Source organism: Juglans microcarpa x Juglans regia, chromosome 5D, assembly GCF_004785595.1.
Source record: "Juglans microcarpa x Juglans regia isolate MS1-56 chromosome 5D, Jm3101_v1.0, whole genome shotgun sequence".
Taxonomy (NCBI): Eukaryota; Viridiplantae; Streptophyta; class Magnoliopsida; order Fagales; family Juglandaceae; genus Juglans; species Juglans microcarpa x Juglans regia.
The window spans coordinates 2,901,299-2,918,815 of NC_054602.1; the positions used below are offsets into that span (position 1 = coordinate 2,901,299).

General features: G+C 34.6%; 2 protein-coding genes and 1 pseudogene across 2 annotated transcripts; all 3 read right to left on the reverse strand.

Annotated features, from left to right (window-relative positions):
- LOC121264758 lies at positions 1 to 1,964 on the reverse strand (annotated as a pseudogene).
- A 3,564-nt stretch (positions 1,965 to 5,528) lies between these two features.
- Positions 5,529 to 7,455, reverse strand: LOC121266013 (3,9-dihydroxypterocarpan 6A-monooxygenase). Its single transcript, XM_041169698.1, has 2 exons — positions 6,479 to 7,455; positions 5,529 to 6,295 (listed from the first exon to the last, which is right to left on the reverse strand). Exons 1-2 carry the CDS (start codon positions 7,412 to 7,414, stop codon positions 5,678 to 5,680), a joined length of 1,554 nt encoding a protein of 517 aa, XP_041025632.1. The 5' UTR covers positions 7,415 to 7,455; the 3' UTR covers positions 5,529 to 5,677.
- A 3,692-nt stretch (positions 7,456 to 11,147) lies between these two features.
- LOC121264077 (protein POLYCHOME-like) lies at positions 11,148 to 14,949 on the reverse strand. The gene is made up of 3 exons (XM_041167124.1): positions 14,820 to 14,949; positions 14,194 to 14,584; positions 11,148 to 11,891 (listed from the first exon to the last, which is right to left on the reverse strand). Exons 2-3 carry the CDS (start codon positions 14,569 to 14,571, stop codon positions 11,505 to 11,507), a joined length of 765 nt encoding a protein of 254 aa, XP_041023058.1. The 5' UTR covers positions 14,572 to 14,584; positions 14,820 to 14,949; the 3' UTR covers positions 11,148 to 11,504.
- Between the last annotated feature and the right edge of the window lie 2,568 nt (positions 14,950 to 17,517).

Below are 17,517 nucleotides of genomic sequence, written 5' to 3' on the forward strand. Positions count from 1 at the left end.
CTAAAATGGATCAAAACGAGCGACTGGATAACACACAAGAGGAAGTGGCACGGCTCCGGAAAATCCCGACCCCACGTTTACATCAATCTTCTCCCCACCTTTGACTTTCCAATCAAAGCATTGGGTCAATGCTCCGAGTGTCACATGCGTTACCAGTAGAGCATGTGTTCCACCAATGCATCCCTCCTTCCACCCCCGAATGGAAGGTAATGAAAATCCTGACCCTTCATTTCCATTTGATCATGTTGACCAAGCTTATCATTCGAGTTGATCAAAAATCTCTCAGGCAAAAACTCATCTGGGTCATTCCATTGCTCCGGGTCCCTCATGATGGCATAGACATTAATCAGCACTTTAGACTTGGCCTTTACATGAAATCCATTGATCGTGCAATCTTTGGTGCATTCTCTATGGATGAGGGGTACTGGAGAATGTAGTCTTAGGGTTTCCTTCACAACGGCTTGCAAGTAAGGAAGATTTGGGACGTCTGATTCTTTGACTAGCCTGTTGGACCCGACAACCGTGTTAATCTCCTCTCTGAGCCTCTTGAATGGCTGGGGATGGTTGATGAGCTCCGCCATGGCCCATTGTATGGCTGCTGTTAAAGTATCAATGCTTGCCATGAATATTTCCTGCCACAGTGGTTGATATATATATATATATATATATATATATATATATATATCAATCCTTAAACAATGTGTAGTAGTCTCTCTCGATGAGATTAAAAACGTCAGTATCAACTTGTATGGAAGGATTAAATTACTCGAAAAATCAACCTTCAAGATATAAGAAAACTTTATACTCGACTAAATCGCATTGTAAACTACATATATAATTATGTTTCGATGGAGGCTAAGTTGACCTAGCTAGCTACCAATTAGAAACTTAATTCAACCAGTCTACGCAATACCTTTCCCATATCAAGAAACCTCTGCAAATGTACTTTTAGGGAAAAAAGCACTAAAAAAAGAACTTAATTTGGTTTGTATATATAAAATGTAATATTTGACTTATGAACTTCTTACCATGAAGAAAAACTTGATCTGATTTCTTGTTAGCTTCACTTCTGCGTTTGTGTCTTTGTAAATCTCCAGCACGATGCTCATCAGATCTGCCTGATCTTCTTTCCCATGGCCATCAACAATTTCGTCTTCGTATTCCTTTATGATCTGCTCGAATAACTCATCGTACAGCCACATTGCCTCCACAAGCTTTTTCCCATTTCCAAAGAGATCAAATTTCTTCAAAGGACCAAGTGCTTCATTGACTCCTAATTTTGCTCCAAGCTGCATAATTTCCACGATCAACTTCCTGACTTCCTTAGCTCCCTCGGCATTTTCCGAACATCTCTTACTTAAAGCCATTCTGCACAGCAAATTATTTGTCAAGGTCGTTAACTCCATAGCTAAATCGCACGCCTCTCCTTCTCTAGAGCTCTTTAACAGAGATTTCAAGAGATTCTGAATCTCTTGTTCTCGAATATGGTTGAAACGATCTAGCTGAGGGCCTGCGAATAACTTGGTCATGCACAGCTTTTTCATGAACAGCCAATAGGTGTTATTAGGGCATGTAACAAAGCCATCCCCACTATAGATATTGTACTCCGTAGGACCAAATTCAAACCTGGAGGCAAAATCGATATCGTGGGTTTTAAGGATTTCTTTTGCAACAGTGGCACTGGAAGCGACAACAAAAGTTGTTGAAGTACCAATACGTATCTGCATGAGAGGGCCATAGCGTCGAGCTAAGTTTTGGAATGACTCTGGTAATTTAGAGCTTATGAGGTGAAGGTGGCCAATTATGGGGAGAGCCCATGGGCTGGGTGGGTTCCGAGTTTTGGCGCTAGAGTTGGTGCATATAATTTTGATCAAGAAACGCACGACGAGATTTGAGACAATCCAGATGAAGAAGAGGAAGGCGCAATCCGCGAGATTAGGATGCACAGCACTAGGATTGGCCATGATCATGAGTTTTGATACACCAAATGGTAAGACCTTGCTATTGCTTTTTCCTGGAGCTTAGGCCGGCAAGATCATATGACACTTACAACTGGCATTTATAGCATGTGCACGAGAAATACCATGCATATAATTGATATCATGACGCACGCAAATTGCACGTAATCCTACTTGTAATTTCAACCCCTTGAGACAGAAATATATATCACGAAGAGATATATATATATATATATATATATATATATATATATATATATATCCTCGAGTCCTTGCATCTTGTGATCCAAATTTAAGGGTCTATCTCGAAATAGTTTATGCAATTATTTATACTGACAATAATAATATTAAAAGAAATTAATGATCTAGGGACCTTCCATAGAAGCTACAAATTAACGAGTAATATTCATTAATTTGATCATATACCTATATTTTTGGATTATGATGGATGTATTTTCGAAATATGTATACGAGATGTTAGTAGTACTCTTAGTAACAGACCATGTTATATCATTTAAATGATCTATATATATATATATATATATATATATATGGACAATGTTACTAGAACAGAAAAAATGGACCGAGAGAGCAGACCGAATAGTAATGTAAATCTACTTTTTTATTTTTTATTTGTTTTATTTTCAAACATTTTTTATACATCTTTAAATATTTTTTAAAAAATATATTAATTCACAAATAATCACTTCTTTAATCATTAAGTAAAATAAATAAATAATACAATCGATTATGATTATGGATCGGTCCATTTTTTCGATTGAAAAAGCATTTATATATATATATATATATATATAAATGAGCTGTGAATGAATGTAATATTATCTGTGATGTTATACGAAACCACCTAATTAATTAATTATACGCGTGATTCTTGTCTTTTTATCAAGATTCACAATCGTTTATAATTTGCATGTACACGTAATTGCTTGGGACACGAGTTTGATTATATATATAATACCGGATAGCATTGACTTGCAAGACTCCCTAGGGCATTATAAGGTTGCGGGTAAAACTTCATTATTGGAAAGAGAGTCCACTGATAATTGGTGGAAATTAATTATATGTTTATTAAATCAAGTATTACGTACTAAATATAACTTATATAAAACTCGGTAACATTAATATATAATAATATAATTAAGCGAGTAAATTTAGACCTTCGCGTGGAATATCATGACCGATCGATAAAGTTGGCCGGGGTGGTGATGGACGGAGCAACGTCTTCGTGTACCAAATCAATTAGTAATTGCATGCCTTAAGCAGATCATTAGCAAATTAAGCCTACGTACAGGGTGAACTATATATATATATATATATATATAGTGTGTGAATAAATTTATTTACTCAAAACATCAAAACATGTTTTGTTTTAAAAATAAACAACAACAACAAAAACTTAAATGGGGTACAAAAATCAGTAAAAGATATCTGCTGCCACGACGTGACTGTAGGAGCTTTGAGGGACATGCATGCATACACTCTCCGTAAAGAGTGCTGATCAATTGTTTGGCCCGACAGCGCATCACTAGCTAGTTGGAATTCCTGATGCATTGAAGTAACACGTGCATGCATGCATGCAGCATGTGTCATTCTGTGTATTTCGATGGGGGTCATGGTTCGAGAGAGGTGCCATAGAATAAACAAATTTGATAAGAGATATAATATATTAATTTTTATTTTATACTAAAAAAAAGTTACAATTTAATATAATATATAAAATTAATTAGTTAATTTGACATTTTTCTATATATTTATAAACCAATTATTCCTCTTAATAAAAAGAGTTAAGATATTGAACAATAATCAGAATACTTATAAATATTAATGTTATGATTGATGCACATGCATATATACCCTCTAATCTCTATAGTTAGAGGCTGAGAATTTTGTCATATCCGTTAATATATAATTATCTATTCCATTTTATTTCACCAATTACGTACTTATATAATATTTTTGTATATAGATGTCTGCAGATGGCTCATAATTAATATATATATATATATAGATATATATATATATATATATATCCAGCATCCAAAAATACTTAATTTATGTTAGTTACAGATACTTAATTAACTGGTGAATTTACAGAAATATCTAGGCCATAAATTAATGAGACGATCGAGGATGTTAGGTTGAAGTTCCTCGTTGTGACATTTTATATTCATATGATTGAGGATTATTTTCTCTAACATAATCGCTTTGTAACCTGCAGCTGGCATAATGCATGGCTTTGAAGACTTAATTATATGATAAAACATCTTAATAATTACTACGGCCCATGATCTGCTCCCAGCTAGCTACCTTCTTTCATTAATAGCTAGACAACCACACTCCTTATGCGGCACTGCATCTGGATTTCTTCGGTGGATTACAGCTTGCATTGTACGTACTAGGTTAATTTATCTGTTTATTCTATCATAGTTGAATCTAATAATTAATTACAATATGATGAATTCACACAATTAGTGGATAATGATCCTTATTCTACGACATCCTTTAATTGAATATATATATCATAACGCCATCCCAAAGGTTGAAAAACTGAATAAAATATGGGACCGACATATGAAAAAAAATTAATTTTTTAATTGTAGACTTCACTTTTTTTCAAAATGATTACGTAACGTTTACGCACTTCACGATTGTATGTAAAATTACTCATTTACGATAAGAAAAGATATTTACAATCGTGAATTGTACAATCGTCACGTAATCACTTTTAAAAAAGTGAATAAAATAATATGAGACTTACATGAAAAAAAAATTAATTTTTTAATAATAGATCACACTCTTTTTCAAAGCGATTACGCGATATTTACGCCATCCCCAAGGTTGAAAAAACTGAATAAAATATGGGACCGACGTATGAAAAAAAATTAATTTTTTAATTGTGGACTCCACTCTTTTTCAAAGCGATTACGTAACGTTTACGCACTTCACAATTGTATGTAAAATTACTCATTTACGATAAGAAAAGATATTTACAATCGTGAATTGTACAATCGTCACGTAATCACTTTGAAAAAAGTGAATAAAATAATATGAGACTCACATGAAAAAAAAATTAATTTTTTAATAATAGATCACACTCTTTTTCAAAGCGATTACGCGATATTTACGTACTTCATAATTGTATGTAAAATTACTCATTCATGATATAGTAGATACATGACTAGTCTTGATTGGATAATGATCCTTATTCTACGTCATCCTTTAATTGGATTCCAAAACAGATTATAACTTAGGATCGTTCGATGCACCCGAGGGATAATTTCTTATTTCTCAAACGATTAATGTTAGATATAGTGACATAGTATTGATTGGGTGTCCAAACTACACGCTCCCCTAAATTTGTCCAAAATTTTTTTTAAAAGAAATATATATGCGTGAATTGCCCATTCTAAAAACTGTACAAATCATTCCATGAATTGAGAACATATATATCCATCGGTTAGTTTGTCGATTTCATGGGTTATGTCATGAATTGGGATCTAACTGAAAAATATTCTTTATATATTGAGATAGATCAAGATCTAATCGATCTGCAAGCAAACATATATACTAAATTGATGATCACAAATTTTAAAACCACGCGCGACGCGATATCAAACTCAAACCATGAACTAAGGTAGGTATTAAAACACAACAAGCTCCATTAATCCAAGTACGCTAACTAATGCGCGTACGTGTTATTAGAGCGTAATAGGGTAACAAACAAGTGGCTTTGCCATTTCAGCAGCAAAACCTGACCCCTGCGTTAAATCGACTTTCTCGCCATCTTTCAGTTTCCAATCAAAGCGTTGGACTAAGGCTGCGATCGCGGGGTGCATCATTAACATAGCAAGCGATGCACCAGGGCATCCTCTCCTTCCGCTACCAAATGGAAGGTAACGGAAATTCTGTCCCTTAAATTCCATCTGGTGCTCACCGATTCTCTCGCCCGAGCTTTCCAAAAACCTCTCCGGTATGAACTCATCGGGATCCTTCCAGGAAACTGGGTCCCGCATGATAGCGTAGACGTTGACGAGCACCCGAGTTTTGGCCTTAACAATGGAGCCGTTAACCTGGCAATCTTCAGCACATTCCCTGATGATTAAAGGTGCTGAAGGGTGAAGTCTTAGGGTTTCCTTGATGACTGCTCGTAGATAAGGGAGATTTGGCATGTCTGACTCCTTGACTAGCTTGTTGGGCCCCACAACGGAATTGATCTCCTCCCTAAGCTTCTTGAATGCCTTTGGATTGTTCAGGAGCTCTCCCATGGCCCATTGCATGGCTGCTGATGACGTATCGGTGCCAGCCATGAATAGATCCTATGCATATTAATTAATGGAAACATGTAGTTAGATTTGGTCAAAAGGAGTCTTAGCATAATTAAGTTTTCTTTTTAATACAGCATAATTAAGTTATATTATAATTATATGTGTGTACACACACACACACATATATATATATATATATATTTAGAATTAATACGTATACATATGCAAACTCACAAGTAAGAAAGATTTGATGTCCTTTCTGGTTATCTTCACTTCAGCAGTTGGGTCTCTATATGTCTCCAACAATATATCCAGCAAATCTTTCTTTTGGTCTCCGGCTCCAGTACCACCGTCTATCACCTTTAATTCATGTTCCTTCATGATCCTCTCAACCAGCACATCAAACCTTTGCAAAGCCGACACGAGCTTTTTCCCATTCCCAGAGAAATCAAGCATCTTCAGAGGACCCAAGACGTCCCCAACACTAAGCTTCCCTGCCAGCTCCAAACACAGCTTTATTAACTTGTGTATTTCCTCAGCCTCATTCCAACTCCCCGAGCATCGCGCGCTCATTGCCATTCTGCATGCCGTGTTATTTGTTAATATCGTTAGCTGGCGAGACAAATCGCATGGATTCCCATCTCTTGTACTCTCTGTTACCCTTTCCACAAGCATCTTGGTCTCTTCCTCGCGGATATCAATGGTGCTATCCATCTGTGGAACGGCAAGAAGCCTAGTCATGCAAAGCTTCTTCATGAACCTCCAGTAGTCGCCATACTGTGCCATGACAAATCGTGAGCCTCTATACATGAAGTATTCGGACGATCCGAATTCAGGCCTGGATGAGAAATTAAGATCTTGGGTTTTGAAGATTTCTTTGGCAACAACGGCGTCGGAAACTATGACGCACGTTGAGGCCCCCATACGGATTTGCATGAGGGGGCCGTATTCGCGAGCAAGGGTTTGGAAGGATTTGGGTAAGACTGAGCCGATCAAGTGGAGGTGGCCAATGATGGGTAGTGCCGGTGGGCTCGGAGGGTATTGGATGGCTGGCCGAGGTTTCAACCATGATTTGATGAAAAAGTGCACGAGTAAAAGAGTGATGAAAGAAATGAAAGATAGGTAGTACAACATGTGATCGCCAGCACAAGTAGCCATCGTGTAATTCATGTTAATTTTGTACTTCTATTTGCATGAATTGGAGAACTATGAATCAGCGAGCCCCGTAAGACATCAACTTATAGCTAGGCTGTTGAATGCGTCTTTCTTCGACTCCGCCTTAAATAATTAAATAGTTAAAAAGTAATGCTACATAAAGTTGTGGAGTTACGCAAGTACCGTATAATTACTTTAAAAAAAGAGTAGGATCTATTATTAAAAATTTTTTTTTTTTTATGTAAATCTCATATTTATTCTTTTTTTTTAAATGATTGCATAACACTTACGCATTCACGATTGTAACTATCATTACTCTAAAGAATTTGTCAACACCCTACTTACAATAAAATTTAGAAAAGCATTAAAAAAATAGATGACTAAAGACACAATTAATACTATTTCATATTAGTTGATCCAGTAGGTTTTCAAATTAACAATATACGTATTTGATGTGTCAATGAATAGACTACTAGACGTACAGATAGGTTAAAGACATATTTGGATAATGAGATGAGATGAGAATCTGTTAATAATAGTGAAATGATTTAAGTTAAGAATTTTTATTGTATTTTGGGAAGGGAGAGAAAAAATGAATAAAATATTATAAAATTTAAAAAAAAAATTGTTTAAGTACACTTTTTTAGTTTTTTTTTTAATATTTTAAAAAGTTGTATTTTTTCTGTATTTTGTTTAGAAATTTAAAAAAGTTGTAATAATTAAATAAAAAAATTTAAATTTTAAACATATTGAAAAGTAATTTATGTTTGAGTGATGCTTAGAAAAAAAAATTTATGAAAAATTTTGAAATAAGATGAGTCATATCATCTCACTTCCCAAACATGAGCTTAATTTTTCCATTGACGTCTTGTTTATTATAATATGTGTTTCCAAGATGCAATATTATTGGTGGGTTTATCTTTTTTGACATCTGAACTAAAGGACAAGTTTATATAGGATGATCATCCTATATAATATGTATACAAATGAATACGTACGCTGTTTTTGGGCTAATATTCATACAAATAAACCCCAAATTTGACTGCCGGGACCATATATATATAGGAATGTGAATTAATTATGTATTGAAAGATATTACATATCACTGTCTTTTGCATGCATGCATTGGCAATATATATGTTCATAAATCTCGGGCAAGCATGCTGAGATCCCCAAACGTACGAATTTGTATAATATATGTATAAAATATGTTATCTTGTGGGGGTGTGGTCCTCGTGCATGCAAGTAATATAGAGTACTACCCAGGGGTCACCATCATGATATCGACGTACAATTAGCTAGCTAGCTATAGCTTTCATTGGCAATGCATGTATGTTTATACCCCAACCTAGCTAATTGGTTGCTTAAAAATTAAATTATACAAGGAGCTCCATCATTTGACGAGCATGCAGTACGCAGTACGTCTTATCCTTAATTATTAGGCACAAAGTGGTCCTGTGTACGTGTTAAATATTAATTAACTAATTAATTTAAATAATTGTCACCTCCCTGCTAACTGATTGTTACCACGTATATATATATAGGTTATTTAGAGAAGGATAAAATAATTCATATCGTGTAAAGTGCAAACTCCAGTTAATTAGATCAAGAGCAGTACTACTGCATGTTTTTCCACTTCTTTTTTCTCCCCGACGAATGGCACCGTCTTTGTTTAGTTGGCACTATCTTTCCTAGTTATTTGTGTACAAAGGGTACTCGTACATTCATTAACAAAAAAATTATTTTTAAGCGTAATTGATATAATTTAATTTAGAGTATAAATTTTAAAAGTTGAATCTTATAAATTAAATTATATATATATATGAGTAATGTTAAATACAGTAATGAGTTGTACAAATAATACATATTCTTTTTAAAAAGAATGTGATCTACTATTAAAAAAATTATTTTTTTTATGTGAATCTTATATTACTCATTTCTTAAAGAAGTGTGCATCGTTTACGCATTGTATGATTATAAATATCATTTATATATATCCATATATGTATATATGTGTGCATGCGCTCGTGATCAATCTACAATTCCAAAGATCGAGTTGGTGAATAATGAATTCACGTACAACATGATATATATTGGTCCAAATTACTTGTTTCGACCTAGTGCTTGGTTCTGTTCTGGGATGGAATATGAGATTGAAATAGACTAGAAAACAAATGATATCATATATATATAATATATATAATATGTACCTACGTAGTTGTTAGATACATTTAAGGCCAACCAAATACGACGCCCCTCGTGAATAAAAAATGTTCGGCCGAGTTTGTATATATTTCTTGGTCAGAATAACCAAACTTATTATGTTCTCTCAACCGGAGCGTGTAAGTTACGTGCTGTAACTGTAAGCTTACGCAGTCTAAACTTTTTTTTATCAATAAATAGGAATTTTATTAAAATGAGATGAAACCAAGTACACGAAACATATACAAGAACGTCAATGACTTTCATCGCACTCTAAACTTATAAAGCCGATTATAGTAGTTTTGGCATTATGCGTGAAACTTGTGGCTATTTTCTTTATAATACGAATAATGACGTATAATTATGATTATTCTTTTAAGACATGCATGGAGCTCGTGGTGCTGATTTTAATATATATATATATATATATGATAACTTCAGAGTATTGCACAAGTCGGATTACTTTTTGGATTTGCTACTACTATGTATATATGACTGTTTGGGCTTTGAAATTTCAGTTTCATGGACATTATTGCCGCGTTGTCTGGAGTTGGAGGAGGAATGGGTAGTCTGATTTCGCATTAATTAATCTAGTATGCATTTGGTATCTTGACCATCATTACTCGTGAAGTCAATACACTTTCTCCCTGTGCAAATGGTTATTACAAGTTTTTTTTTTTTTTAAAAAAAAAATTTGAGACCTATAAAAAATCATTTTTTCATAATAGATCTAATTCTTTTTAAAGTGAGATTTTTACGCCTTAAATTTACGTAAGACTTGCACGGCCCAAGCCAGTATTTAGCATTACTCCTTTATAAAAACAGTAAGGGAATTAACTCGTATCAAGCTCTGAACATCTATGCATGGCCACCATAGATAGCCAATTCTACTACCTCTTGTTCGCCCTCTGGTTCATCACTACCCTTACTTTTTTGTCACTAAACCTCGTGCATCGACCAGGCATGTCCAGTACTTTTGCCAACTTAGCAGGAAGAATGATTTCTCTTGGTCTTTTGTTCGGCTGGATTTCAAGCTTAACTGAAGGAACCACATGTTTCACCAGTACGTGAGCCAAGGCTTAACCTAAGATACGTGCATTTCTTGATGGGCTACAAGACCGAAGATGGAAAAAACATGGTGGAGAGAGTTGAGCAAGGAAATATTGAACTTGTGTTTTTTCATTTACGCCAAGTTTAGTATAGATGATCATGTTAACAAAGAAAAAATCCATGAAAATATGCTTCAAACTGCCCTATTCATCGTAGGCCGGATTCAACCATAATTTCTCCTCACTTCGTTAATGGGAATTTCTGTGAATAATATGTTTGAACAAACTTCCGTACGTCCCACACAGCATATGTAAACGAAATTAACACATTGCGCATTACATTTTTTTTTTAATGACTAAGTAAAGGGTGTCGGAGAATAAAATGTAAAACATCTAATAGTAGGAGGGTGCAAAACATATTTTTCCCAAAACTGCAGGAATAGTTTCTCTTCCAAATAGCAGGAAAAAACACAAGACATTATGGAACACAATTCACATCGAAAAACCTGATGCTTCTTTGACATCAGCTCAAAACAATAGCTACCAATGCACGTAACCATCAAAGAATGATGGAAAAAATAAACAAACGTGCGGACTAGTTCTACACCAAGGTTCAAGACTTTCTGTGAAGACGTTAAGCAGCAGAACTGCCAACCAATCTTATATCGAGACCTTTCAATTAATGCATGTCAAACTCAAACAAGTAGAGAAAATATGAGATATATCTATCAAATCTACCTCAGGAGTCCCCAATATCATCAGATGATGATCAATCTCACTGCACAGGTTTCTTGTCCTTCTGTCTAACAGTTCTAGGTGCATCCACTGATCACTCGGTCCTCCTTGCAAAAGAATCAACGCATACACCTCAAAGTACGAACTCTTTTCTCTCTCTCCACCTGCTTAGCACTTGGGGTTCTCTTCAGTTTCTGCAATTCTTCCATCACCACTTTCTCAACTGTGTCGATTGAGTTTAGGAGCTTTTTCTGAGGTGTTACAAACTCTGATTCTCCAGTATTTTCATTTGCGATTTTAAGCAGAATCTTTGGCACTTTACCGACAGAAGGTGTGCAAGGCTTGACACCAAAAGCTGGATTTGGAGAGGTCAAAGAGAGATTGTGCTCGAGCTGAGCACTTGACTCTGGTACAGAAGGATCAAGAACCCTTTGCCCCTCAGGAACAGGACTCTCTATTTGTTGGCCTTCCACATCTCTCAAGCGAGCGCTTCTCCTTTCAATTGCCTAAGAGAAGAGTTTTCCAGGGTAAAGTTTATAAGGTACCAAGGAATACTGAATAGTTAAAAAACAATACCAAACTGGGTCCTTCAAACAATTAGTGGATTTCCCTTGGTACTTGAACTACAGGCCATAGCAAAGTCTTCATAGATACCATTGGATTTAGGTTCAAGGGAAGGACCCCAAAAAAATCAAACATGGATGATCAATGGTAAAGGGTGGCTCTCAAAGGAAAAAGGAATGGCAGTACTGCCAACTGATTGGCCAAAAGAAGAAATTTGACACAGAACTTCAAATTATTAAATAACTGCATCTCCAACCCATAGCTAATAGATGATATAAATATTAAAAAAACTAAAAGCAAATTCCCTTAAAGCCGGGTATAGGATGTAAGAACAGGAAGGGGTCTTGAGTTTGATCACCAGTGTTGACAGAAAAGAAAAGTTAACAATTCCGGAGATGATTTCTCATGAAAGTATATCAATAAAAACAACTGCGCAGCATTAATACCATGATATGAACAAAATTCAACTAAATACAAAGGTTGAAAAGAAATGAACTTAAGAAATTGCAAAGAGAAATGATTCACCATTTTCAGCCACGACTAACATAAGATAACTATCTTAATTATGAAATACAGGTTGTTGAACATTCAAACAAAACAAAGGAACATACCGTTTTATCAAAAAAAAAAAAAAAAAAAAACAAAGGAACATAAATGCAAAAGATTCAAAAAAGACTCGCCCACAACAAGTAGGTCGGGTTTCATTCGGGGGTGGGGTCCCAAATTGGAACTATATCTCAGTTACCATACTCGGACCACTTTAACCAAAAGTCCAGGGAATATTCCCTCTTCAGAATTTCACAATCTTACTGTTACATTTTTACAACTAAATCACTGACGGCACTTTCCAATTGTTATCTCATCAACTTTTTATTTAAAATATAAAAAGAAAACCTCTTTCAATTTATTTTTCTTTAGACTCCTAAAAAACCAATGGATACAAGAAATTAGCAAAAGCCAAACACCCACAAAAAAACAAAAATTAAATGAAACACCGAGGATATAAGAAACAGGACTTCTGTTGGGGTGAATTGATCATTAACCTTGCAAATCAAAAACTAAATAAGAATAAAAAAGAACCAGACGATATGAGTCATATAGGACCTTAAAATACCAAACATTCGTTTCTGAGAAGGTCAACACAATAAAAACAAAAACAAAAAACACTACCAATCAAGAGAAAAGCATTTAAATCGGATTTTTCAGGAGTAGCACAATATCAAATAAAACCAAGAAAAAATACAAGAATAAGAAATGTAAATGCTCCAGATTGCCCATAAAAAAGAAGAGAAGTAGATCAGCTCCCGGAGCCTACTATCAAAAGAATGTTGGAAGACATATTAAAGCCCATTGATATTAAATTAGAGAGAAAGTTTTTAAGTAAAGTGCTAATTAAAGAACTGCCCTTGAAGCCAACTACAATGAAAACAATAAAATTAAGAAAGACAACGTCAAAATTACACACTAACAATTAAAGAAAAATGATAATTTTACAACTATTTTACAATTATTTTGGAGACACACCCTCTAGTGTAAAGCCAACTATTTAATCAGTTTCGTATAAGAAAATTTTCCGAAATGCGGTGTACAGAACTAAAATTTACTTTGTAGATATGGGTCTGAATGATCCTACCTTAGAAAGGTTTCTCGACATATATATATATATATAATAAAAAATAAAAAATTATTTTACAACTCTACATGAAAAAGAAGTTAGTTTTATAATATTAAAATTTATTTTTAATAGAATAACATCATTTCAATGATTGTTTAAAGGAATTGTACATGGATCATTCATCAAATTAAAATTAAGAAAGACACGTTTAAACTAAATGCCCTTGAAGAAGCCAATAGATCAGCTCCCGGAGCCACTAGAAAAAGCGTGAACGACCCACTATCAAAAGAATGTTGGAAGACATGTTAATGCCCATTGATATTAAATTAGAGAAAAAGTTTTTTAAGTAAAATGGATGTAACAGAACTACACGACATTAAAATTAAGAAAGACACATTAAATGCCCTGGAAGCCAACTACACAACATTCATTATAACGAACCCATCTAATATCCCTATTTCGTCGACCAAAAGCTAGAAAAGTAGAAGACTCGTACATCCAAAGAACAGTCGCCAGCCCATGGAAATTAACAAAAACATCTAATTTAACCACATAACTTAGTCAAGGTTGAATCAAAGAGAGAAATCGGAAAAATAGTCAATGGGCTGAAAGAATAATAACTTCCTTACCCTAACAACCGCAGTGATATCACGGAGAGGGGTTCTCGGGTACCAAAAAGGTAACATACTGTTCCCGTGCATGCCCCGACCCGACCACCGGCGGGAACTCTGAGCGATATCCCGTCCCGAAGCCTGAGACAAATTCCAGCCACGAACATTTCTCGGAGTTCCTGACCTGCATCTTCCGAGCCCACCACTTCGCGTCGCACCCAAAGCCGTCCGCCCACGAGTCACTGGAGTTGTAACCGTACTCACACGCATGATCGGGGATCCGAACAAGCTCGGACTCATTCCCTGGTCGTCTAGAAGAACTCCAACACCGGCTGTTCGCCGTAGAGCAAACAAATCCGCGACGGGCCTCGGGATTCTGTCTCTCGATTCCGGCATTGTTGCTATTCAACTGAAAGACGGAAAAAAGCACACGCACTAATAATTAGACCAAAAAGTTCAAAGGAGGCATCAAATAGAAAATAACAGACGCTCACTTTCCTGGAAGATAAGTTTTTTGAAGAAAAGTTAGAGGTTTGTATCCGGACTCGGATATCGTTGGCCAAAGAAAATGAAAATGAAATTGAGATTGAGCCAGCGACCCAAATTCAGAAGACAGAGATGGGATTGGAGAAGAGACATTTTACCCTTGATCGCGCGCGCGACTAAGTGGGGTTTGGGTCTTTCTTCTTGACGGCATAGGAATTTAGGGGGGGAGTAGATCGGAAGAAGAGCAAGAAGCAGTTCGAGTGATGAGGGAACCGAAATTGGCAAAATTTTTCGAATTGAAAAATGGGCGGTATTATAGAAATGACTCGCTGAGGGAAAATTTTGTTCACACGTGTCAGTTGACCGGTTCAAATTTCCGATTTGTCCTGAGAGCGGATTTGGTTCCGTCTAGAAAGATGTTTTTAACTCGAAATGGCACTATTGCCCCCTTGAATTGGGCTAAAAGGGAAGCTTTTGGGGTCCATCTGTGTTGGGCTTCTATTGGAGTTAAACGATGGTGGAGGCCTGTGTCTGATTCTGAACCCCTGAATGACTCTCTAACGTATACTTGGGATAAATATATTTAAGGTATTGTATAAGAAATTATATTTACAATTATAGAATTATGCAAACGTCGTATATTTTTTTTAAAAAAATAAATAAATATGAAATCATATAAAAAAAATTAATTAATTTGTCCACGGTCCAGTGGTTTTTCGGACCAGACCGGACCGAATTAAATATATATATATATATATAATTTAATAATTTATATATATTAAGTATATAATTTTCATTTAACCAATTAACCTAATCCTATCACTAACTCACCATTAAGTAATTATTAACTAATACTAATATTTATAATTTTATACTAATAGTAATATTTATAATTTTATAGTAATACTAATATTTATACTAATACAAGTATTATATTAATAGTCTAGACTATACTTCTAGACTCTAATATGGTATTAAAAAAAATATATACTAATAGTCTAATATAGACTAAGACTAGTTAATAGTTATAGTTATACAAATATAGTTATAACTTATACTAAATCACCATAACTAATATTAGTATATTACTAACATATAGCTATACTATATTACTAATAGTCTAATACTAATACTATTAGTCTATTATATAGTTATAAGTTATATTAATCATGATTTATAATAACTAATCACTATAAGTCTATAGTATTAATGTATTATTATATAATATATAATATTAGTATCACTATATCATTATAATATATATATATATATATATATTATATACACACACTATAAGTCTATATAGTATTAGTATACTAATAGACTCTAATATGGTATTAAAAAAAATATACTAATAGTCTAGTACTAATACTAATAATCTATTATATAGTTATAACTTATATTAATCGTGATTGATAATAACTAATCACTATAAGTTTATAGTATTAAACTATTAATGTATTATTAATATTAATGTATTAGTATGAATCATGAGTATTATTAATGTATTATTAATATTAATGTATAAGTCTATAGAAATAAATTAATATTATTAAATTATTAATGAGGGGGAGATACTTCATCTGCCAAGAAGCCAAAATGGCGCCGTTTAGTATAAAACAAGACCTAAACAGCACCAATGTTTTGAATACCGTACTGAACACCGTACCGGTCAAGGCACTGGAACGAAATATTTTGGTACCGGTACCGTTTTGGGATATCGTTTCAGGATAGTCGATATATAAATAAATTATATATATAAATAAATTATATATATAAATATATATATATAAATTATATTCCAAAATAATAGTCTATATATAAATAAATTATATATAAATATATATAAAAATTATAAATAGTCTAGGCTGAATTGAGGGTTAAAAAATAAGTTTGTAATTTGAAAAAATGAAAAAAAAAAACACACAGGCCGAAATTGAGGCCTGTACCGGCCGAACGACCGGTACAAAAAATTTCGGCCGTACCGGCCAGTACGGTACAAAATTTAAAACACTAAACAGCATCGTTTAAGTTCAGGAGGGGCAGAATTTTAAAACTGAGTTGCGTGAAAATGCGTCGTTGCACGCAACTCAGTTTTTTTTTTAATAAACCGTCTGTTGAAACAGCGCCGTTTGGGTCCAATTTCAATCCAAACGGCGCCGTTTCAACATTAGTTCCCCCCGCCCCCCCTCACTTCCGTTCCCCCCGCCCCCCCTCACTTCCCCAGTTCACTCCCCTCTCCCCAGAAAGGCGATTTTGCGAAACGGAAAACCCTAGCCCTATAGCCCCTCTCCGTCGCATTCGCCCTCCTCCAGCCCCTCGGTCGCCTTCCTCCGTCGCGTATTTTGGTACTCTCTCTCTCTCTCTATGGTATTTAATCTTCTGCACAATACATCAGAAGCTTGTAAAGGGTCCGAAAAAGCTCCATTTCAATACCTGCATATATCAAATCAAACAGATGATTATGTTATACTTTAGATTTAAGATAGATTGTAAGGATGAATTCTAACAGACCAATTTTGATAATCAAAGATTGTGTGCTTCTAAAGAATTGTTGTAACACTCGGGTTCTTAATCAAGGTTTAGAATTTTATTTTATAATTAGTATTATTAGGATTAGTATCTTATTATTTTAGAAAAGAATCTGTTTACTTGAGATGGTGATTTTATATGAGTGGAATTCTTCCACTCTACATGCCCATATATTCCTCTATTTGATTTCCTAGTTTGAATAATTCCCTAATTAACAACATCCTTGCAGAAAACTTACGGGTCAGGGTCACCTACATTTTTTTTTTTTAGTTGGTTGAAGCACAATTTGTTTTTTGTTGGTCGAAGCACAATGGAAATAGTGGG